Source organism: Dipodomys spectabilis, unplaced genomic scaffold, assembly GCF_019054845.1.
Source record: "Dipodomys spectabilis isolate Male_0828 unplaced genomic scaffold, ASM1905484v1 ptg000102l, whole genome shotgun sequence".
NCBI classification, from domain to species: Eukaryota; Metazoa; Chordata; class Mammalia; order Rodentia; family Heteromyidae; genus Dipodomys; species Dipodomys spectabilis.
The window spans coordinates 4436663-4460529 of record NW_024870779.1 but is presented as its reverse complement, the minus strand read 5'-3'; the positions used below and the strand labels follow the sequence as shown (position 1 = coordinate 4460529).

The 23867-nt window shown below is 41.9% G+C and overlaps 1 protein-coding gene across 1 annotated transcript in view; it reads left to right on the top strand.

Moving 5' to 3' along the window:
- The window catches only part of Cd109 (CD109 molecule), a 109929-nt gene that overhangs the window by 51505 nt on the left and 34557 nt on the right, over nt 1–23867 (top strand). Inside the window, exons 12-20 of the mRNA XM_042687127.1 lie at nt 2241–2342; nt 2432–2494; nt 4886–5062; nt 6837–6989; nt 12414–12488; nt 12921–12981; nt 17599–17755; nt 19774–19891; nt 21516–21629. Coding sequence (XP_042543061.1) covers nt 2241–2342; nt 2432–2494; nt 4886–5062; nt 6837–6989; nt 12414–12488; nt 12921–12981; nt 17599–17755; nt 19774–19891; nt 21516–21629 — 1020 coding nt within the window. The remainder of the gene's footprint in view (nt 1–2240; nt 2343–2431; nt 2495–4885; nt 5063–6836; nt 6990–12413; nt 12489–12920; nt 12982–17598; nt 17756–19773; nt 19892–21515; nt 21630–23867) is intronic.

Genomic DNA, 23867 nt, shown 5'->3' with positions numbered 1-23867 from the left:
TATATATATACCTGTATATAATATATACCTATATATGTATATTATACCTTTGCTTGATGCTTTTTCCTACAATGGTTCATCTGAGAAACCCTCACCATTCCCATTACTTTCTTTTATTCTTTTTCTATGGGAGAGCTTGTTTAGCCTCCAGCTTCTCCTCCGCCATCTTCCCAGAACTCTCTTTTATTCTTTTTCTCTTTTATTCTTTTTTTTTCTGTTTGTCATGGGACTTTAACTCTGGGCCTGGGCACTGTCCCTCAGCTCTTCAGCTCAAGGTGAGCACTCTATCACTTGAACCACAGTGTCAATTTTTTGGTGGTTTACTGGAGATAAGAATCTCATGGACTTTCTTGCACAGGCTGGTTTTGAACCGCAATCCTCAGAACTCAGCCTCCTGAGTAGCTAGGATTACAGGCGTGAGCCACCAGCACCTGGCCCTATTTGATTTTTTTTTTTTTAAATTGCTACTGGAGTTTGAACTCAGAGGTTTGTGTTTGCTAGGCAGGTGCTTTACCACTTGATCCACTCCTCCGCCCCTTTTTGCTCTGGTTATCTGTTTATTTTTGCATGTATCTGTTTGTGTTGGTATTGGGGTTTGAACTGAGAGCTTGTGTTTGCACTTGGCTTTCTTACTGTTGGTGGTGCTCTGATGTGAGCCACACTTCCATGCTGGCATTTTGCCTGTTAATTGGAGATGAAGCCTTGCAGACTTTTCTGACCCAGCTAGAGGATTTGATCCTCCGGGTCTCAGACTTCTGAGTAGCTCAGGATTCCAGATGTATTTGGCTTGCTCTCGTTAATATTGAGGAAGGCTTTCCTTCTTTTGCTCAGACTGGGTGGTACTGTCATCTTCCTATTTATGTTTTCCCCTGTAGTGAGGCTACCAGATGCATGCCGCCAATGGATACATATTGCTTGAGATGGACTCTTGTGCAGGTTTTACTTGGGCTAGTGTGCAGCTGTGATCCTCTGTATCTCAGTCTCCTGAGTAACTAGGGTTACAGATAGGAGCCAGCAACATCCAACAGCGCCACTTCTGGTTTTCTGGCGATAAGAGTTTCCACAGACTTTCCTACTTGGGCTGAGTTTGAACTGTGATCCCCAGATCTCAGCCTCCTGAGTAGCTAGGATTACCCACAGTACCCGGCTGTCTCTGATTTTTATTTTTATTTCTTTAATTTTTGAGATAGGATCTTAATATGCAGCCCAGTTCAAGGTTGGCTTTGGCCTTGAACTTGAAGCTTTAGCTGTTGAAGTGTTCTGGTTACAGGCTTGGTCCACACATGCTCAGATGATTTTTACTTACTTATTTATTTTTTTTCTGTTGGTTGTGGGGCTTGAACTTGAGCCTGGATGCTGTCCCAGAGCTCTTCAGATCAAGGTGAGCACTCTACCATTTGAGCCACAGGGCCACTTCCAAATTTTCTAGTGGTTCATGTGGGGGGATAAAGGTCTTGCGGACATTTCTGCACAGGCTGACTTTGAACCATGATCCTCAGATCTCAGCCTCTGGAAAAGATAGGACTACAGGCGTGAGCCACTGGCACTCACCTGTGAATTTTACTCTTAACATTGGCGAATTGAGTGGGGCTGGCAAGGTTTTTTGCTTGAACATGTGTTGTAAAGAGAAAGAAAGGATCTTTTATTTTACTCTATTCTCTCTTACAGTGAACTCTCATAAAATATTTTTGTTTCTGAAATAAGTTAGGGCTGTACTTTTCCCCTCCAGAGTATGGAATAAGAGCCTTTCCCCCATATTAAAAAACTATCAGATTCTTTATTTCTGCAGGACTGAAATTTGGACTCAAAGCATCTGGCTTGTTGGCAGGCTCTTTACCTCTTAAGTCATACCCCAGCCCTCTTTTGCCTTAATTATTTTGAGTTTTAGCTTGGGGCTAATCTCAGACCACTATCCTGCTACTTAGTGGGCATGACAACCATGCACTACCACGCCTGTCTTATTGGTTGAAATGAGATCTTATGAACTTTTTTTTTAAACTGAGGCTGGCATTACAATCTTCCCTTTCTCTGCTTCCTGAGGAGTGGGGATTATAGGTGTGTGCCACTACCCTTGACCTAAAAATGATCAGATTCTTTATAGCAGAAGCTATAAAATGATGAAGAGCCAATGTCTGGTGAATTAAAAGAAAAGGTGAAGGTGACCTGGGTTTCAGAAATTACTCAGCAGGTAACATCTTTTCTCGAGATGGAAGTTTAAAGCTTTCTTTGTTTGGTTATAGGCTTATTTTCTGGACAGTGTTGGTCACATGGCGGTTCATGATATGTTTATGTCTCCTAGTAAGACATACATTCAGCTAAAAACGAGAGATGAAAACATAAAGGTAATGCTTATGACTCACTTGCAAGCTATAATAGAATGAGACTCCCTTGCCATTGATATGTACATACTAATCAAAATTTACTTTCTTAGGTGGGATCACCTTTTGAGTTGGTGGTGAGCGGCAATAAACAACTGAAGGAATTTAGCTATCTGGTAATTTCTCCCAGACTCCAACCCCAGAGCTGATAGAGAATCACCTTAGTCTCAAGGCATTTCATGTCTACACTAAATTTCTAATTTTTTAAAAAGTGCTAACTCAGATTCTTATTTATTTATTTATTTTTGGTGCTGATCCTGGGCCTTGAACTTAAGGCTCCAATGCTGTCCTAAGACTTTTTTTTTGGTCGGTCCTGGGGCTTGAACTCTGGGCTCTTCAGCTCAAGGAAGAGCACTCTACCACTTGAGCCACAGTGCCACTTCTGGTTTTCTGGTGGTTTACTGGAGATAAGAGTCTCATGGAGGCTGGGAAAGTGGCTCAGTGGTAGAGTGCTTGCCTTGTATGCCTGAGGCCCTGGGTTCGATTCCTCAGCACCACATAAGCAAAAAGAAAAAAGCCAGAAGTGGCGCTGTGGCTCAAGTGGTAGAGTGCTAGCCTTGAGCTGAAGAGCTGAGGGACAGTGCCCAGGCCCAGAGTTCAAGCCCCACGACCGGACCCTTCCCCCCCGCCCCCCCCCCCAAAAAAAAAAAAAAAAAAAGAGAAAGAGTCTCATGGAGTTTCCTGCCCAGGCTGGCTTTGAACCATGATCCTCAGATCTCAGCCTCCTTGAGTAGCTAGGATTACAGGTGTGAGCCACCAGCGCCTGGCTTGTCCTGAGATTTTTGGCTCAAGTTAGTCTGTTCTTTTTACATCATAAACCAAATCTATTTTTTTAAAAAAGTACCTAAATTTTCAATTTAAGATAGTTAAATACTACATTATGTGTAAAATTTGAATTGCTATGAAATAAGCAATATACATGCATTGTAGAAAGTTCTAACATACAAGAAGGAGAAGTTATCTAATCTGCCTAGAGGAGTCATGTATTCCTCGTTATCAAAACCTGATTCTTAGAACCAATTGTTGGTGACTCTGCCTGTAATCCTAGCTACTCAGGAGGCTAAGTTCTGAGTATTGTGGTTTGAAACCATCCCTGGCAGGAAAGGCTGTGAGATTCTTATCTCCAATTAAGCACCCAAAGCCAGGAAGTAGAACTATGGATATGCTATGGAAGTAGTGTACCAGTCTTGAGTGAAAAAACTAAGAAGTGTGCAAGGTCCCGTGTTCAAGCCCCAGTATTGTCTCCCTAAAACAAACTAAACCAAAACAAAAACCCCTTATTTTTGCCCAACACAAAGAAATGTTGAATGCGTTGGGGATGAGTATGCCCTTATCTGGTCATTGCACATTGCATTCATGTCTTGAAGTGCACATTGTATTCCATATATGTGTACAAATAGCACCTATCAGTTGAAAATTGAGGATTAAAAAATATTGATTTGGGGCTGGGAAGGTGGCTCAGTGGTACAGTGCTTGTCTTGTATGCATGAGGTCCTGGGTTCGACTCCTCACCACTACATAAGCAGAAAAAAGCCGGAAGTGGTGCTGTGGCTCAAGTGGTAGGGCACTAGCCTTGAGCTGAAGAGCTGAGGGACAGTGGCCAGGCCCAGAGTTCAGGCCCCACAACTGACCCCCAAAAAAACAAAACCCAAAACAAAAAAAAAAAACCTGATTTTTTTTTTGGTGCCAGTTCTGGAGTTTGGACTCAGGGCCTAGGTGCTGTCCTTGAGCATTTTTGCTCAAGGCTAGTGCTCTATCATTTGAACCACAGCTCCACTTTGGCTCTTTTTTTTGCTGGTTAATTGGAGAGAAGAGTCAAGGACTTTCCTACCTGGGCTGGCTTTGACCTGCTATCCTCAGATCTTAGCCTCCTGAGTAGCTAGGATTATAGGCATGATCCAATGGCTCATAGCAAAGATACTGATTTTTCTACCACTTTGAGCCACAGTACCTCTAAAGATACTGATTTTTAAACTATGAAGTCACTATTATTTCCATCAGAATTGCATGGTTTTTAATCTATTTTTAAAATATTTTTTATTGTAAAGATACTGTACAGAGGTTGCACTGATTTTATTTATTTATTTTATTATTATTTTTTTATTTATTTATTTTATTATTATTATTATTTTTTGTTGGTTGAGGGGCTTGAACTCTGGCCTGGGTGCTGTCCCTCAGCTCTTCAGCTCAAGGTTAGTGCTCTACCACTTGAGGCACAGCCCCACTTCTGGCTTTTTCTGCTTATGTAGTGCTGAGGAATCGAACCCAGGACCTCATGCATGTGAGGCAAGCACTCTATCACTCAGCCACCTTCCCAGCCTCAGGTTGTACTGATTTTATAATGGACTTTTTAGTTTATACACTGTCTGATCTCTAGCATTGGAAAAGGCTTTGAAGCTAGTTTAAGAATTTGTGTTTATGTTTAAAATGCATGCAAAACAGTTGTGACTTCAATTTAGATCCAAGTGACTTTACTGTGAAATTAAATTCAGCTACTGTTTTTCCAGGTTGTATCCAAGGGACAGTTGGTGGCGGTAGGCAAACAAAACTCAACCACCTTCTCTCTGACACCAGAACTTTCTTGGGCTCCAAAGGCCTGTATCATAGTATATTATGTTGAAGATGATGGAGAAATTATAAATGATGTTTTGAAAATTCCTGTCCAACTTGTTTTTAAAAATAAGGTAAGATTTAAGGGCAATGAAGGCTTAAAAGAAAACTTTATATTAGTGAGATCTGAGCAATACATTTCTTCACAAAACTACCATAAACCCTATTACTGAGAAATTTCTGTCAACCCCCTGTAGAATTATGGTTAAATCACTTCATATTTAGTTATTACTTATTCATTTTCATATGTATGATTATGGGGACTTATGAGACTTTTATTTAAAAACTTTTTTTTTATTGTGAAAATACTGTACAGAGGAGTTACAATTACATGGGCAAGATAATGAGTACATTTCTTATCAAGCATTGTAGCCTCCTCCTTTGTTTCCCCTTCCCATCCCTTCTCATCCTCCCTCCCCCCCCCCCCCCACACCCTCAATTAAAAACTTTTTTGTCCCAATACTGGGACTCTAACTCAGTTCCTAACACTTTGCTCATTGGCTAGTGCTCTACCAATTGAGCCACACCTCCAACCCCATTAAATTATATTTTTGTTGGTCATGGGGCTTGAACTCAGGCCTGGGTGCTGTCTCTGAGCTATTTTGCTCAAGACTAGCACTCTGCCACTTTGAGCCACAACTCCACTTCCAGTTTTCTGGGGTTAATTGGAGTCATACAGACTTTCCTGCCCAGGCTGGGTTTGAACTGTGATCCTCTGATCTCAGCCTCCCAAGTAGCTAGGATTATAGGTGTGAGCCAGCACTTAGCTTAAATTATTTTTGTTAGCCTTAAAGTGCTTGTACAAAAGGGTTTTAATTCAACATATCAGTCTATGAGTACAATTCATATTGGTTGATGCTATGAATCTTTTGGTTTTGTATCTTAATGATAGTATAACTTTTGTGCTGGTCCTGGTGCTCCAACTCAGGGCTATCATGAGCTCACTTGGCTTTTTTGGCTCAAGGCTGCTGCTCTACTATTTGAGCTATACCTCCACTTCTGCTCTTCGTTAATTGGAGATAAGAATCATGGGCTCTTCAGCCTAGATTGGCTTTAAACCTCAATCCTCAGAGCTCAACCCCCTGAATGGCTAGGATTACAGGTGTGAGCCGCTGACACCTGCTTGGTTTTACCTCAAATCCATGAAACCATTTCAGGGTTTTTCACATAGTTGAGTCACTGTTTCTCTGGCCTGGAATTTGCAGTGGCCACACGTAGTGGTGTGAGCAGGTGGGCGGGATGTTTGTGGGAGAGAGTTGGCCTTTGGTGTGTCTATTTCGTCAGCTAAAAAATACCACAGGCTAATTTTTCACTAAATTGGACGCTTTGTGTGTGATATTCAGGGTGGAGTTTGTTGTAAAGCTGGGAACAATGTGTATGTTACACAGAAGAAGCAGAGAATATTAGCATACCTTTCAAGTAATTTTTATTTACTTATTGCTCTTATAAAGGTGATGCACAAAGGCGTTACAGTCATATAAGTCAGATAAAGAGTACATTTCTTTTTGGACAGTGTCACCCCTTCCCTTGCTCTTTCATAAATTTTTTTAAAAATAAATGAGATAAGGAATTAATTTTGGTGGGTACTGGTTTGAGACCTGTAATCCTAGCTATTCAGGAAGCCGAGATTGAGGACCAGGGTTCAAAGCCAGCCTAGGCAGAAAAGTCCTTGAGTCTTATTTCTGATTAACCACTAAAAAGCTGGAAGTTCATCTGTGGCTCAAGAGGTAGAGAATCAGCCTTGACTGAAAAAGCAAAGTGAGAGTGGGTAGCCTTGGGTTCAAGTCCCAGTACCAGCACACACACACACACAAAGATGGAAATAAGCCTTGTTTTTTGTCTTCTTAGATAAAATTATTTTGGAGTAAGGTGAATGCTGAGCCATCTGAGAAAGTGTCTCTTAGAATCTCTGTGACACAGCCGGACTCTATAGTGGGGATTGTCGCTGTTGACAAAAGCGTGAATCTGATGAATGCCTCAAATGATATTACAATGGAAAATGTGAGTTGACGTTTTTATTGTTATGAAAATACATATTAAAGGAGAAAAAATAATACCCTGGTACTTCCACTTTCAACAGTGCATTTATTTATATTCATGAATTCTTTGCATGTAGAAGAAAATTCACAGCGAAGCTTCCGTTGGTTCAGCTAGGAGAAGCTTATTAGTCTTCTCTGTCTTACATGAGAAATGCCACTTAAAATTAGGGAGAAAGAATATGCTCTGGAGGTCTAAATTTAACATGGAGAGTGCAGTTAGAAATAATGTATTGTATATTCAAAAAATTGCTTAAAAACAGCTGCGCACCAGTGGCTCATGCCTGTAATCCTAGCTACTCAGAAGGTTGAGATCTGATGATTGTGGTTCAAAGTTCATGAGACTCTTTTTTTTTTTTTTGGTCCGGTCGTGGGGCCTGAACTCTGGGCCTGGGCACTGTCCCTCAGGTCTTCAGCTCAAGGCTAGCGCTCTACCACTTGAGCCACAGCGCCACTTCCGGCTTTTTTCTTTTTTGCTTATGTGGTGCTGAGGAATGGAACCCAGGGCCTCAGGCATGCAAGGCAAGCGCTCTACCACTGAGCCACCTTCCCAGCCCCTCATGAGACTCTTATCTCCAATTAAGCAATGGAAAAGCTGGAAGTGGAGCTGTGGCTCAAGTGGTAGAGAATTAGCCTTAAATAAAAAAAGCTCAGGGACAGTGTATAGGTTCTGAGTTCAAGATCCAAGACTGGTACATATGTGTGTGTGTGTGTGTGTGTGTGTGTGTGTGTGTGTGTGTGTGTGTGTGTGTGTGTGTGTGTAAAAGAGTAGATTTTAAATAGTCTTAACAAAATGGTAAAAATGTGAGATGATGGATATGTTAATTACTTAAATTTAATAATTCCATAATATATGCAAGTTTCAAAACATTACATTCTACCCCCAAAATATATACATTAAAAAAAAAAAGATATGCTAGCCAGGATCTGGTGGCTTACACTGTAATCCTGCCTACTCAGGAGGCTGAGATCTGAGGACTGAGGTTTGAAACCAGCCTGAGCAGGGAAGTCCATGAGGCTCTTATCTCCAATTAAGCCAGAAGTGGAGTTCAAACCACAGGACCAGACCCACCCACAAAAAAGATATGCTGCCCAGAGTTTTCACCCATTTTTTTTTTTTTTTGGTCAGTCATGGGGCTTGAACTCTGGGCTTGGGCGCTGTCCCTCAGCTCTTCAGCTCAAGGTGAGTGCTCTACTGCTTGAGCCACAGTGTCACTTCTGGTTTTCTAGTGGTTTATTTGAGATAAGAGTCTCACAGACTTTCCTGCCCGGGCTGGCTTTGAACTGTGATCTTCAGATCTCAGCCTCCTGAGTGGCTAGGATTACAGGCGTGAGCCACTGGCGCCCGGCTTTTCACCCATTTTTATACTGTATTTTGATCTTTGATACTCAAGGAAGTAATAAGAAATTACTCTAAGACTGGCTGTAGTTCAACCAGTTGAAGATAGCTAGTCCTGTCAAGGTTGTGGAGAAACGAAAACCCTTTTGGTAGGAATGTATGAATGTAGCTGTCATGGAAATAGCATGGAAACTGTGGAGAATTAAGAAAACGACTCTGTGCTCCAGTTCTGTATCTGTATCCAAAGCAAATCAAATCAATGTGTCAGATATCTGCTCTCATGTTCATGCCTCTAATCACAATAGCCAAGAGATGGAAACAACCAGATTGTCCAACTGATGCCTGTACACACAAGGAGATACTAGCCAGCCACAAATGAATGAAATCCATCCTTTGTAGCAGCATGGATGGAAATAGAGACCGCCATGTTCAGTGAGAGAAGTCAGGCATGGAAAGCTGAGTACTGGGCATGGAACCTATAGAGTTGGTATCATGGAACTTGAGAGTGGAGTGGCAGTTCCCCTGGGTGGGGGAAGGGCTGAGGTTGAGTACAGTGCAAGCTGAGCTTTGGTTCCATGAGAATAACTCGATTATCTTTTTTTTTTTTTTTTTTTTTGCCAGTGCTCGGGCTTGAACTCAGGGCCTGGCACTGTCCCTGAGCTTCTTTTGCTCAAGACTAGCACTCTACCACTTGAGCCACAGTGCCACTTCTGGCTCTTTCTGTGTATGTGGTACTGAGGAATCTTAATGCATGGTAGGCAAGAATTCTACCAGTAAGCCACATCCCCAGCCCCTTGATTATCTATTATTAGATAACTATAATAATGGTTACCTATAAACTCAGTAGGGTGACTATAGATTATAATATACTGCCTAGGTCAAATGTTCAAGGAGATAATTGCTTAACCTGATTTAAGCTTTGTATAATGCATTTATGGAAACACTACATTGATACCTAAATAATAGGTAATTTTTGTTTAAGACCAGGCCTTGAACTTGGTCCCTGATGCTTTCACTCATTGGCTGGTGCTAAACCAACCTGAGCCATGCCTCCAACCCCAACAATTTTGTATTTAATATGTCAAGTAAAAATAACATTTAGCCAGGCACTGGTGGCTCATATCTGTAAACCTAGCTACTAAGATGACAGAGGAGGCTCATGGTTTGAAGCCAGCCAGGGCAGGAAAGTCCTTGAGACTGTTCTCTCCAGTTAACTACCAGAAAACTGGAAGTAGAGCTGTGGCTCAAAGTGGTAGAGTGCCAGTCTTGAGCAGAAAAGCTTGGGGACAGTGCGCAGGACCTTAGTTCAAGCCCCAGGACTGATAAAAAAAAATATGCCCTCCCCCCAACAACAACAACAGCAACAAAACAAGTTCTTAAAGTACTGGAGATTGAAGCTGTAAAATGATTTTCATAGGGGACACATAGAAACAGAAATGTATTGTCTCAGTTCTGGAGTCCTGGAGTCTACAGTGAAGATGCGAGCCGGGCGCCCTCCCTTGGAGGCCCCGCGTTGTCTTCCCAGCCCTCCTTGCTTCTGTGGGCTTCCAGCCAGCTGCCATTACGGCCACATTGCTGTCCCATTGTCACCTGGCCTTCTCCCCTGCGTGTTTGTGTCTTTCTGTTTTCACATAACCATCTTCTGATAAGGTTACTAGTCATCAGATTTAAGGCATACCTTCATCTAGCATTATTATTATTTTTTCTTATGCTGGTCTAGGTACTGTCCCTGAACTATTGTGCTCAAGACTAGTGCTCTGTCTTTTGAACCACAGCACCAGTTATGGAGTTCAAGCCCCAGGACCGGTATGCGCGCGCGCGCGCGCGCGCACACACACACACACACACACACACACACACACACACACACACACAGAGCTGGGTGCTTTGGCTCACACTTGTAATCCTAGCTACTCAGGAGGTTGAGATCTGAGGATCTTGGTTTGAAGCCAGCCTTGGCAGGAAACTCTGTGAGACTCTTTATTTCTAGTAAACTACTCCAAACCCAGACGTGGAGTTGTAGCTCAAATGGTAGGTAGAGTGTTAGCCGTGGGGAGAGGGAGGTGAAGAAAAGAAAAGAAAAAAAATTAGGAACAGTGGCCAAGCCCTGAGTTTAGGACCTAGGTCTGACACACATACCCCCCCCCCCCCATCCCCCACACCATAAACAAAACTAAAACAAACCCATGCTCAGTCTACTGACTGTCCCTCTTGAGCTGTCTTCTGCCTCAGACTGACATCATCCACTTACAGCTTTAATTCAAGATGTCCTCCACATTTCCTGCCATCTTGCCTTTCCATGCATCTGGCTTTCCAGTGGGCTTTCTTGTTTCTCCAGAGTTGCCTTTGGAGAAGAGTCAGGAACCCATGATAATAGACACTATTGACTTCCTTCTTTCTTCTTTAGTTTCTGTGGGGGTGCCGGGAGCCTGGTGGATGATCAAGGATAATTCAGGTTCACCAGGCCTTCCAGAAATGCCTTGCAGACAAGAGTCTTCCCATCCGCAGCCCGAAGCAGCCTTGGTCAGGACCTTTTATTGAGGGAGGGAGAAGAAGAGGACCTCTTATGGAATAGCTACTGTTGCTTCCCAACTTGTGCCTGATTTGAGCGGACGCTGACCTTCATGCATCCAAAATTGCTGTTAAGGCATGGAAACTGGAAACTTCTCTCCCTTATATGGGCTGACTTACTTTGCCAGCTTACAGGCATTAAGATTTTTCTGTTGGCTCCTTCTATTATTTTTCCCTCTCCCTCTCTCTTTTGGTGCTGGTCCTGGGGATTGAACTCTAGCCTGGGCACTGTCCCTGAGCTTTTGTGCTCAAAGCTAGTACTCTACCACTTAAGCCATGGCTCTACTTCTGGCTTTTTGTAGTTAATTGGAGATTAGAGCTTTAAGGACTTTCCTGCCCAGGCTAGCTTTGAACTGTGATCCTCAGATCTCAGCTTCCTGAGTAGCAAGGATTAGAGGTGTGGGCCACCAGCCTGCAGCCCATCTATTATTTTCTTCTAGTATCTCTTCTAGTATCATGTTTATGTACTTTGGATATTGTTAGTGTAGCAGTAACAGTGGTGGGAAGTATCTAATTTTATGCTAGAAAGGCCCTGTTCAGTTTGTACAAAGTTCCTTTCATTATTTTATTTTATTTTTATTTTTTTGTGCCAGCACCAGAGCTTGAACTCAGGGCCTTACACTTGCTGAATTAGATCTGGAGCTCTACCACTTGAATGATGCCTCTGGTTTGACTTTTTGCTGGTTAATTGGACTAAGAGTTTCAAGGATTTGTCTGCCTGGGATGGCTTCCAGCCTTGATCCTCAGCTCTCAGCCTCTTGAGTAGCACGTACTATAGGTGTAAGCCAACAGCACCTGGCTTCTTCCATGGATTTGAATCCTGCCTTTGTCTCAGTTTATCCGGCTAATGATAAAGTAAATGGGGAGAAGTATCAGTGATTGCCTATGACATTGTAATAGCTTAGTTTATCTAATCCAGTAATAAACATAAACCATAAAGTTTACTACCTCATCATTTTCTATATGTAATTCAGTCACATTAATTACCTTACAGTGTTGTATGATCACAGCCACTATTTCCAAAACTCTTTCATTACCCCAAATAGAGACTTTGTAACCATCAAACAATAGTTACCATTCCCCTGACCCAATCTTTGTAATCTCTAAACTATTTCTAATATTTTGTCTATTCTAGATATGTGATGTAAGTGGCATTTTTTATCTGGTTGATTTTACTGAACACAGTAAGTTTTCCAGGCTTGTCCAGGTTGTATTGGAACATCAATTTTTTTTTTTGTGGCTGAATAGTATTCCACTGTATATGTATACTCCACATTTTGCTTATCTGATCACCTGGTGATGGACAGGCACTTTTATGAGTTTTTGCCTTTTGAGTATTGGGAGAAATGGGAGTATTGGGAGTAATGAACATCACATAGAGTTATCTGTGAGTCTTTTGTCGTGTTTCAGGAAACATGAGGAAAAGCAGAATAGGCTGACATGTATCTTCTCATTCTGTGTGTTTTACCTTCTTTGTAGGTCATCCACGAATTGGAGTTTTATAACACCGGATATTATTTAGGCATGTACGTGAATTCTTTTGCTGTCTTTCAGGTATGTTTGCTTTGCTAGACAATTGGAAAGGCATTAGCTGTCTTTCACGATAACAAATGCTTTCAGCGTTAATTGTCATTGGGGAACTGAAATGGGAGTAAATCAGTTTTGAAATCAAGTGGAACAATTCATCATTGCAGAGATGAAAGGAATTGTCACTAAGTATTTTATTTCCTTTATGTTCCTTTCTTTGACCTTGAAATGGCTGTTGTAAACAATGCATAGGAATGGGAAAGAGAAAGAGAAGAAGAGAAGGAAGGAAGGAGGGGAGAGAGACACACAGAGGAACACAGAAAGGAGAGAGACAGAATGAGCAAGAGCTAGTCTAGACTTAGAGATTTGTGTGATTATAGAACACTTTTGATTCTTGCTTTCAAACCAAATTTTATTGTCTTTAAACTTTGATTTAAAAAATTGTGTTTTTTCCTCTAGGAATGTGGTCTCTGGGTATTGACAGATGCAAATCTTGTGAAAGATTATATTGACGGTGTTTGTAAGTAAAATTGGCAGATATGCTTGTAGAATATTTGTGGTTTACACTGTACTGTTAATATTACATATAAGTATGCATAAATTTCCCTCTCTTTCTCTCCCCTTCCTCCTTCTGTTTCCTTTTTCCTTTTTTCCCCCTCAGTCATGGGGCTTGAACTTGGGGCCTGGGCACTGTCCCTGAGCTCTTTTGCTCAAGGCTAGTGTTATACCACGTCAAGCCACAATTCCACTTATGGTTTTCTGGAGATAAAAGTCTTTAGGGGATTTTTGTGCCCAGGCTATCTTTAAAACTGTGGTCCTCAGATCTCTGCCTCCTGAGTTGCTCGGATTGCAGATGTGAACCACCAGTGCCTGGCATTTTTCTTTTTTAAGATGTGGTCTCACTATGTATCCCAGGCTGTCCTTGAACTCACAGGCTACATAGTAATTCTTCCACAGCACAGCTGTGTGCCCCAGCTTTATTTTATTTTGAGTTTGTTTGTATTTCTGGGATTGAACTTAGGATCCAGTGCATGCTAGGCAAGCACTGTACCACCACTGATACTTTCTTGTAGCATGTGGATATTATGTTCTAAAACGTTTGGAATTGGCTGCAGATGGAATCATATCCGGGCCACCTATTGACATCTTTGAAATCAACGCTTTTCATTTGTTTCCTGTTAACTCTTCAAGGTGCTTATATTTTTGGACATATGGAAAGATCTTGTGGCTCCAACTTGTATGGAAAACCATACTATTTATTTGGAATTAGTTGAAAGCAGTAACAATAGTTATATTCATTAGCTTTTCGATGTTCACTTAGAAAACAGTCCTCATGCCACAAAGTAGTCTCTCTCTGTCTTTCTCTCTCTCTCCCTCTCTCCCTCTCTCTCTGTCTGTCTCTCTTTTGGTTGGTCATGGGTCCTGAACTCTAGGCCTGGGCACGGTCCCTCAGCTCTTCAACTCAAGGATAATGCTCTACCACTTAAGCCACAGTGCCACTTCCAGTTTTTTCTGCTTATGTGGTGCTGAGAAATCGAACCTAGGACCTCATGCATCTCTCTCTTTGTCTCCCTCTCTGTCTCTCTGTCTCTCTCTCTCTCCCCTCACCTCTCTCTCTCTCTCTCCCTCCCCCCTCTCTCTCCCTTCCTTCCTTCCTCTCACTCTCTTGACCAATTAATACAGTTTCCTGAATCCCTATGATTTCATCTGTGGTAGTAAAATCTACCCAGATTTCCCTCCAGAACTTAACCTTAATTCTTTCTTTTCTTTTTCTGATAGGTGACAAAGCATAGTGGCTAAGAAAGGAATTTGCTATCATATACTCCTGGCTTTCAGTTCTGGTGTTATGGCCTTAGGAAAATTAATTAAACTCTCCTAACCTCTAGTTTCCACCTGTAATATTGAGTTAATAATATTACATGTCATATAAGATTTTTAGGGATTTGTATCTTAAAGCCATTGAATTACTCAGCATGAGGAAGCTACAAATGCAATCTCTCTCTCTCTCTCTCTTTCTCTCTCTCTCTCTCTCACACACACACTGTTTCAGCAACTCAAAATGCATATCATATGTTTGGCACTTATGATTTTGCAAGTTTCCTTTCAATGTATTCCTTCGATTTGGATCATGAATTGTTCAGTATGATAATGAACAGTGTTTAGCTGATGCTATACATTCTGGCATGTGATCACAATTGATTTTTTTTTTTTTTTGGTTGGTCATGGAGCTCGAACTCTGGGCCTGGGCACTGTCCCTGAGCTCTTCAGCTCAAGGTGAGCACTCTATCACTTGAGCCACAGTGCCACTTCTGGCTTTTTCTGTGTATGTGGTGCTGAGGAATCGAACCCAGGCCTCATGCATGCAAGGCGAGCACTCTACCACTGAGCCACCTTCCCAGCCCCAGTCATTGAATTTTCATTGTGTAAAGCAATGGGGACTTCAACTTGACCTAATAGGGCTAACCCAGAGGCCTGTGGTAAGGGTAGCAATGTGAGCTCCAGCATGCTACAAGTATAGAGGGCATTTAATGCAGAGATAGCAGAATTGTTCTGAGTCAGTTCCCTCCTCATCTCTGCCTGCTATTTGGCTCTCAGTAGGGTCTTGTTGGACCTTGTCTTACCCTCCCAACTCTCTGCTTCACAGCTTCCCCTGTAGCCCAGCTCCAAGCCATTGTTTCTATTTAGTCAGAGTTATCTTATAAAAAGTTAGTTAAGCCTGGTGCCAGTGGCTCATGTCTGTAATCCTAGCTATTCAGGAGGCTGAGATCTGAGGATGGAGAGTCAAAGCCAGCCCGGGCAGAAAAATATGTGAGACTCTATCTCACACCAGAAAGCCAGAAGTGGCTCTGTGGCTCAAAGTGTAGCATGCTAGCCTTGAACAAAAAAGAGCTCAAGGACAGCCCCCAGGCCGTGAGTCCAATTCTCACCACTGACAAAAACAAAATGAAACAAAAAAATCATGATTGTGACTTTGAGAATAGCCTGAGCTACATAGCCGCATTCTGTTTCAAAACCAACCAACCAAAAAATGAAAACATGGACCAAGTTATGTTTGTAATTTATTTTAATACTATCACTGGATCATCATTTCAAAGATGAAGTCTAAATCCTAAATAGCACACTTAATATTTCAAAATCCAAACCCAACCATTTCTTTTTCTTCTCTTTTATGCTACTTTTACATAAACTCATTATCACAATCTGGACATGTCTGTGCTTTGCTTATTTATTTTCTGTATGAGATGGTCTTTTTTGGTGTGTGTGTGTATGTGTGTGTGTGTGTGTGTGTGTGTGTGTGTGTGTGTATGTGTGTACTGGGGCTTGAACTCAGGGCCTATTGCTCTTGCTGGAGGCTCTACCACATGAACCACACTTCCAGTTCCATATTAGTTATTTTATGCATTATGATTTTCTATCTGTCCCTCTCCATAGACTATAAATAGAGCTCTTTATATTCACTTTTGTATCCTTGGCTCTTATTACAGTGCCATCTTCATTACAATTTATTTTGAGTTAATTTTAGATCTACAGAAATGTTGGAAAAATGACAATGGATGATCTAAAGTCTGTATGGCTATAATATATATATATATATATTTTTGGTTGGCCATGGGGCCTGAACTCTGGGCCTGGGCGCTGTCCCTCAGCTCTTTAGCTCAAGGCTAACACTCTACCACTTGAGTCACAGAGCCACTTCCAGCTTTTTTTTTTTTTTCTGTTTATGTGGTGCTGAGGAATCGAACCCAGGACCTTCTGCATGCAAGGCAAGTGCTCTACCACTGAGCCACCTTCCCAGTACCTATTTTTTTTTTAAATTAAAAACTAAAGTAAACTGGTAGCACCCATGCCTGGCGTAGCTGGTGGTAATCAGTGTGAAGGAACTAAAAAGAAGAGTTGAAAAATTATAGGTGATGTGTAATACTAGTTATTTGGGATATGGAGGCTGGGGGATTGTGGTTCGAGACTAGCCCAGGGATAAAAGTTGTTGTTGTTGTTGTTGTTCTTTTTCTTCCTCCTCCTCCTCCTCCTCCTCCTCTTTTTTCCCTTCCCCTTCCTCTTCCTCTTCTTTTTTTGTTCATCATGGGGCTTGAATTCTGGGCTTAGGCACTGTCCTTGGGCTCTTCAGCTCAAGGCGGGCACTCTACCACTTGAGCCACAGCACCACTTTTGGTTTTCTAGTGGTTAATTGGAGATAAGAGTCTCATGGACTTTCCTGGGCTGGCTTTGAACTGTGATCCTCAGATCCCAGCCTCCTGAGTAGTTAGGATTACAGGTGTGAGCCACCAGCGCAGTGCCTGGCTTAAAAGTTCTTTGAGACAGACAGCGGGGTGTGTGTGTGTGTGTGGGGGGAAGTGGGGCACACCTGCCATCCCAATGACTGGGAGACACCAATAGGAGGACTGGGTGCAGTGAGAGTGGCCAGCCCAGGCACAGAGCAAGATTTTACCTCAAAAATAACCAATGCAAAAAAGGGCTGGAGACATGGCTCAAGTTGTAGAGCACTCACTTCGCAAGCATGAAGCTCTGTGTTCAATCCCCATGGGAGAGAAAAAAAAATTATAGGAGGATTTTAGAATGTGACTTAACATCATCATCATCATCATCATCATCATCATTGTTATTATTATTATGCCAGTACTGGGGTTTGAATTCAGAACCTCATGCTCTCATTTGACTTTTTCCTCTAACACTGAGCCATGGGTCCACTGCTGCCTTTTTGCTAGTTAATTGGAGATAAGAGAGTCTCACAGACTTTCTTGCCCAAGCTGGCTTTGAACTGTGATACTCAGATCTCAGCCTCCTGAGTAGCTAGGATGATAGATGAGAGTCACCGATGCCTGATTGTGATTTATCTTTAAAAGTTGAAGTTAGAAACACCTTTTAAAGCTACTGGACTACAAGCAGGTTTTCAGTTATTGGTCATAGAGACAGGAAACATTAAAGATCATTTGTGACTTGAAGGTCACTGTCCACATGGTTCTGGAAAATCACTTGGGTTCTCTGCCTTTCAGGCCTCTCCTGTGTCAACTGAGAGGGTTGGACAAGACAAATTCTCCAATCCTGTTGGGCCAAAAGGTGATTGGGTTCATTTGCTCTAAGGTCTGTTTTCCTAACTGTTGCCTGTGTTGTTTTCCAGATGACATGGCAGAGTATCCAGAGTGGCAGGTGGACAAAAGTGATGCCGAGCTGGTGGATTTCGACCTGGCAGATATACGTCACTTCTCTTCTGTGAGCACTCCTCATGTCAGAAAGCATTTTCCAGAGACTTGGATTTGGCTGGACACCAAGATGGGGTAAAAGTTTATAAAGTTCTTAAGTCCTGTGCATTTTTTCCTAGTGTGTGTGTGTGTGTGTGTGTGTGTGTGTGTGTGTGTGTGTGTGTGTATGTGTGTATGTGTGTGTGTGTGTGTGTTTATGCTAGTCCTAGGGCCTGAGCACTGTCCCTGACAATTTTGCTCGAGAGTGGTGCTCTACCACTTGAACCGCAGCTCCACTTTTGGCTGTTTGGTATAATTGGAGATATGAGTCTCATGGGCTTTCCTGCGTGGGCTAGCTAGATGTCACTCAGCCTCTTGAGTATCTAGGATTACTGGTACTCAGCTAAGACAGGGCTTTTGTTTTTTGCTTTTGAAAAGAAGGTGGTTTTAATTTCTTTGCAGTCTCAATTGTTTCCTCCCTAGTCCTAAGGCTTGAACCGAGGGCCTGGGCACGATTCCTTGGCCACACCACTACTTCCTGCTTTTTTGCTAGTTCATAAGAGTTTTTTGGATTTTTTTCTGCCCAGGGGAGATTTGAACAGTGATCCTCATATCTCAGCCTCCCAAGTAGCTAAGATTACAAAGTGAGCTACTGGCTCCCAGCTCATGGCTTTTGCTGGAAGAAAATTGCTGCTGTGGAGTGGGTACCTGGGGTCCTCTGGACTGGGTTTCCAGGTGCACCCGCTTCTCACACATCCCCATGAGCCAGAGCGGGAGGGGCACATGGGATGAAGGAGCTCAATGACTCATGTTTCTGGCTAGTTGAGCAGATACATCATGAAATCCTCACTGGGTCTTACAGTCACTACTTAGCAATGCATGAAATAAGATAAATTACAAAAGATCCCTCAAACCTAGCATAGGCAGGAATGCAGAAAAAACACTTTTCTACAAATAGAATAAAATTAGAGTTTGAAAATGTGTTTGTTCTTTATACAAAATTTATGAAAATGTGGTGGTCATTTATATTCTATAAAATTTATGAGATTATGGCGGCCAAGCTGAAGAAGTAAATGCTAGAGAAAAATTTTACTAAATGTGGTCAGTGGTCAGTATTATGACTTGATTATGAATTATTTCTTGAGAGTATGAGATCTATTTTTCTACTTTTTAGTGCTAGTTTTATTTTATCTTATTTTATTATTGTTATTATTTTTTAATTTTAATTTTAATTTTTGTCGGTCATGGGGCTTGAATACTGGGCTTGGGCACTGTCCCTCAGCTCTTCAGTTCAAGGCAAGTGCTCTACCACTTGAGCCACAGCACCACTTCCGGTTTTCTGGTGGCTTAGTGGAGATAAAAGTCTCACAGACTTTCCTGCCGGAGCTGGCTTTGAACCATAATCCTCAGATCTCAGCCTCCTGAGTAGCTAGGATTGATTACAGGGTCAGTCGCCCGAGCCCAGCTTGTTATTGTTATTTTTAATTAGTTAATTTATTTTTGTGTGTGTCCCTTTCCTGAGGCTTGAACTCAGGGCCTGGGTGCTATCTCTGAGCTTTTTTTGCTCTAGGCTAGGATTCTACTACTTGAGCCACAGCTTCATTTCTGGCTCTTTTAAAAAATGATTACTATTTTGGGAGCTATTTGGAAATAGGACTTTTATGAACTTTCCTGTCTGAGCTGGCTTCAAACTGCAATCCTCAGATCTCAGCTTCCTGAGTAGCTAGGATTACACATGAGAGCCATTGGTGCTCACTTTATTTTTTCCTTTTGTGCCAGTTACCAGGCCTTAGTTTGCTTGCTTGTTGGTATTCTTCCACTTGATCTATACTTCCAGCTCTGTTTTTTTTTTTTTCTGGTTATTTTGGAGCTAGAGTCTCTCAGACCTTTCAGCCTAGGCTGGCTTTAACCTCTGTTCTCCATATCACAGCTTCCTGAATCACTAGGCTTATAGATATAAGCCATTAGCGTCTGGCTGATAAATGGTTTTAAATTTAGATATATGATATAAAAAAATTAAAAAAATTTCCCAAATAGTTTTTGAATCTGTTGATTTACTTTGGAATATATATGAGTTCTTGGCTTTGTAATTGTGATGTTTATCTTGACTTCAGATCCAAGATTTTCCAGGAATTTGAAGTTACTGTGCCAGATTCTATCACTTCGTGGGTTGCCACTGCCTTCGTGATCTCTGAGGACTTAGGTCTTGGACTCACAACCGCTCCAGTGGAGGTATCAGAGCGCTATGAAACTACAAATGGTTTTAGCTACTCAACAGATACTTTTTCTTTATCAGTCCTGGACACTGAACTCAGGGGCTAGGCCTGTCCCTTAGGTTTTTCACTCAAGGCTAGTACTCTACACACTTAGAGCCACAGCTCCACTCCTGGTTTTCTGGTGGTTAGTTGGAGATAAGTTTCATGTACTTTCCTGCCTGGGCTGGCTTCGAACCACAATCTTCAGATCTTAAGCTCTTGAGTAGCTAGGATTATAGGCATGAGCCACTAGCACTTGGCATTGAACAGATTAAAAAAAATTGCTATGCTGTTTATCATAGTTCAGAGAATCTTTGCCTTTTAAATTTTAGAATGAGATTTGCATTAAATTGCTAAATGGATTAGGTCCATATTAATATTTGGATAGGAAGCAGAGTACTGGTAGCTCAGCCCCAGAACCAGCATGCAGTCCACACACACACACACACACACACACACACACACACACACACACACACACACACACACACACACACACACAGAGCTTTGGATAGGAGAATTTGTCCCATTGTTTCTGTGATTCCCCTCCCTTTCCCAAATCAGATAAACTTATCTATGAGACAAAGGGTATAGGAATCAAAAACTGTGACAATAGGGAATAACAGGATCAATAACAACAAGAACAAAAAAAACCCCTCCAAACAGTGCACACACACACACACACACACACCCCCCCCATGAAAAAAACACCTCTTGTTCCCATTTCTTGGAGTTCATTTCACTAAACATCATTTCATATAGTCATATGCATAGCTACTGAGCTATTGTGCTCTTTTACTAAGACTATCCTAGATTAGTGCTCTACCACTTTGAACCATAGTTCCACTTCTGGTTTTCTGATGGTTAATGGGAGATCCTGCCTGGGTTGGCTTTGAATGGTGGTCCTCAGATCTCAGCCTCCTGAGTAGCTAGGATTACAGGCATGAGCCAATAGTGCCTGGCTGAGATAATTCTTTGTTATTTGTGCCCATCCTGAGTATTGCAGGCTTTCCCTGCTAACTCCAGTGGTATCCTCTAGTCAGTCCCTGTGATAGAGATGTCCAGTCTGCAAATCTTCAAATAAACCTCTAGAGGGCAGTATTGCTACCAGATAGATCATTGACCTACAGTAATCCAGGCTCAGCTTCAGAGATGGAGGAAGGGTTCTGTCTTTCTTACAGGTCTTGGTCAGTTTCAGAGTTTCAGAGTTGGATCACCCATGAGGAGGCACATGCATATGTGTACATATAAAAGACTCAAGACTGGTGCCTGCGCCTGATTCCTGGCTAACACTTATTATTATAGTGTGTTGATTCTTATGTTAGCAACAAATCAAGTCATATAGAGTTGATTATTATGTTAAACAACAAATCAAGTCATATAGAGTTGATTATTATGTTAAACAACAAATCAAGTCATATAGTGTTGATTATTAAGCTAAACAACACATCAAGTCAATTTGGGGTTATTCATTTGGAGTAAAATGTTATTTTAGTGAGTAGATCTCCCTAAATGGAATTATAAGCTTCACAGGCTTTTAACTGTAGTTAATGTGTAACATTTTTATTTGAATAAACATGTACTTACTGTGTTTCTTCCAGCTGCGAGCCTTCCAACCATTTTTCATTTCTTTGAATCTTCCCTACTCTGTCATCAGAGGTGAAGAATTTGCTTTGGAAGTAACCATATTCAATTATTTGAAAGAGGCCACTCAGGTATGTATTCAATGTTTTGTTGTTTCTTTCCTTTTTGCCTGCCTGCCTAACTGCTCGCTGGCTCCCTCCCTCCCTCCCTCCTTCCCTTTTCTCTCTTTCTCGCTTTCCTTCTTTCCTTCTTTCTTTCTTTCTTTCTTTCTTTCTTTCTTTCTTTCTTTCTTTCTTTCTTTCTTTCTTTCTTTCTTTCTTTCTTTCTTTCTCTTTCTCTCTCTCTCCTTCCTTCCTTCCTTCCTTCCTTCCTTCCTTCCTTCCTTCCTTCCTTTCTTTCTTTCTTTCTCCTTCCTTCCTTCCTTTCCTTCCTTCCTTCCATCTTATTATGTAGGGAATTGCTTTTAGTACCTTATTCTTTCTAGACAAGCATTCCACTGCTGGAGCCAGTTTGTTTTTCAGATAGGGTTTGTGCTTTTGCCCAGGCAAATGATCCTGGTAACTCCACCTCCTGAGTAGCTGGGATTACCGGTGTCTACCACCATGGCTGGTATTTTAGTTTTTAATTTTCTTTTTGAGGAGGGAGAGGTATTAATAGAGCTCTTGCCTAGCCTTTATTTATTTATTTATTTTTGGTCGGCCGTGGGGCTTGAACTCTGGGCCTGGGCACTGTCCCTCAGCTCTTCAGCTCAAGGCGAGCGCTCTACCACTTGAGCTACAGCGCCACTTCCGGTTTTCTGGTGGTTTATTGGAGATAGGAGTCTCACGGTCTCTCCTTCCCGGGCTGGCTTTGAACCGCGATCCTCAGATCTCAGCCTCCTGAGTAGCTAGGATTACAGGCGTGAGCCACCAGCGCCTGGCTCTAGCCTTTTTTTTAAAGCATAGCTAGCACTTTACTAATTGAGCCATAGATCCACTTCTGGCTTTTTTAGTGGTTAATCAGAGATAAAAGTCTCATAGACATAACGTCTTGTACATCTCATTGTTGCAATGGGTCCACCTGTATCCCTATTTAAACATTTTGTTTTTTCCTTTCCACTCCACAAATTATACCAACATCAAATACAGTGAAAACAGAGGTTATGCTGTGAGGGAAGGACATACAAAACAACAAAGAAATCATCTTATAAATATGTTAGAAACAAGCCACAAGAAGGGAAAAATATTTAGCCCTCTGTATAGTATTTTCACAAAAAAAGAAAAAGTCTCATGGACTTTCCTGTCTGGGCTGGTTTCAAATCATGATACTCAGATCCACCTGAGTAGCTAGTATAGGCATGAGCTCCCAGGCCCAGCTTTAATTTTATTTTTTAAAATCTAGTTAATATGGTTGGGCACAGCTGGTTCATGCCTGTAACCCTAGATACACTGGAAACTGAGCTCTGAAGATCGCAGTTTGAAGCCTACCCAGTCAGGAAAGTTTGTGAGAGTCTTATGTTCAATTAACCAGAAAAAAGCCAAAAATGGAGCTGTGGTTCAAGTGGTAGAGCACTGGCCTTGAGTGAAAAAGTTCAGGGACAGCACCCAGGCCCTGAGTTCAAGTCCTCAGAACCAACACACACACACACACACACACACACACACACACACACACACACACACACACACACACACATTTTGTGAGTCAAGTAATTGGAAATACTATATTAGATGAGACTATCAACTTTGGCATAAGTTACAATAGTTTAAAAACATGATATGCATGGGCTGGGAAGGTGGCTCAGTGGTAGAGTGCTTGCCTTGAATGCATGAGGCCCTGAGTTCATTCCTCAGCACCACATAAACAGAAAAAGCTGGAAGTGGTGCTGTGGCTCAAGTGGTAGAGTGCTAGCCTTGAGCTGAAGAGCTGAGAGACATCACCCAAGCATAAAATTCAAGCCCTATGACCAACAAAAAACAAAACAAAACAAAAACAAAAAAAACCCCATATGATTTAGGACTAATGTTAATATTTGAGTCCCATTTTTCTTGGAATAATTTTTGCAGGGACTCTCAGTGGATATAATATTTCATACCTTTTCTAATATGACCAGAGTCTTGTAGAATGACCCAGTTAAAGATTTGGAGTGGGGACTGGGAAGGTGGCTCAGTGGTAGAGCGCTTACCTTGCATGCATGAGGCCCTGGGTTCGATTCCTCAGCACCACATAAGCAAAAAGATAAAAGCTGGAAGTGGCGCTCTGGCTCAAGTGGTAGAGCGCTAGCCTTGAGCTGAAGAGCTGAGGGACAGCACCCAGGCCCAGAGTTCAGGCCCCATGACTGGACCCCCCCCCCAAAAAAAAAAAAGATTTGGAGTGATGAAATATAAAAT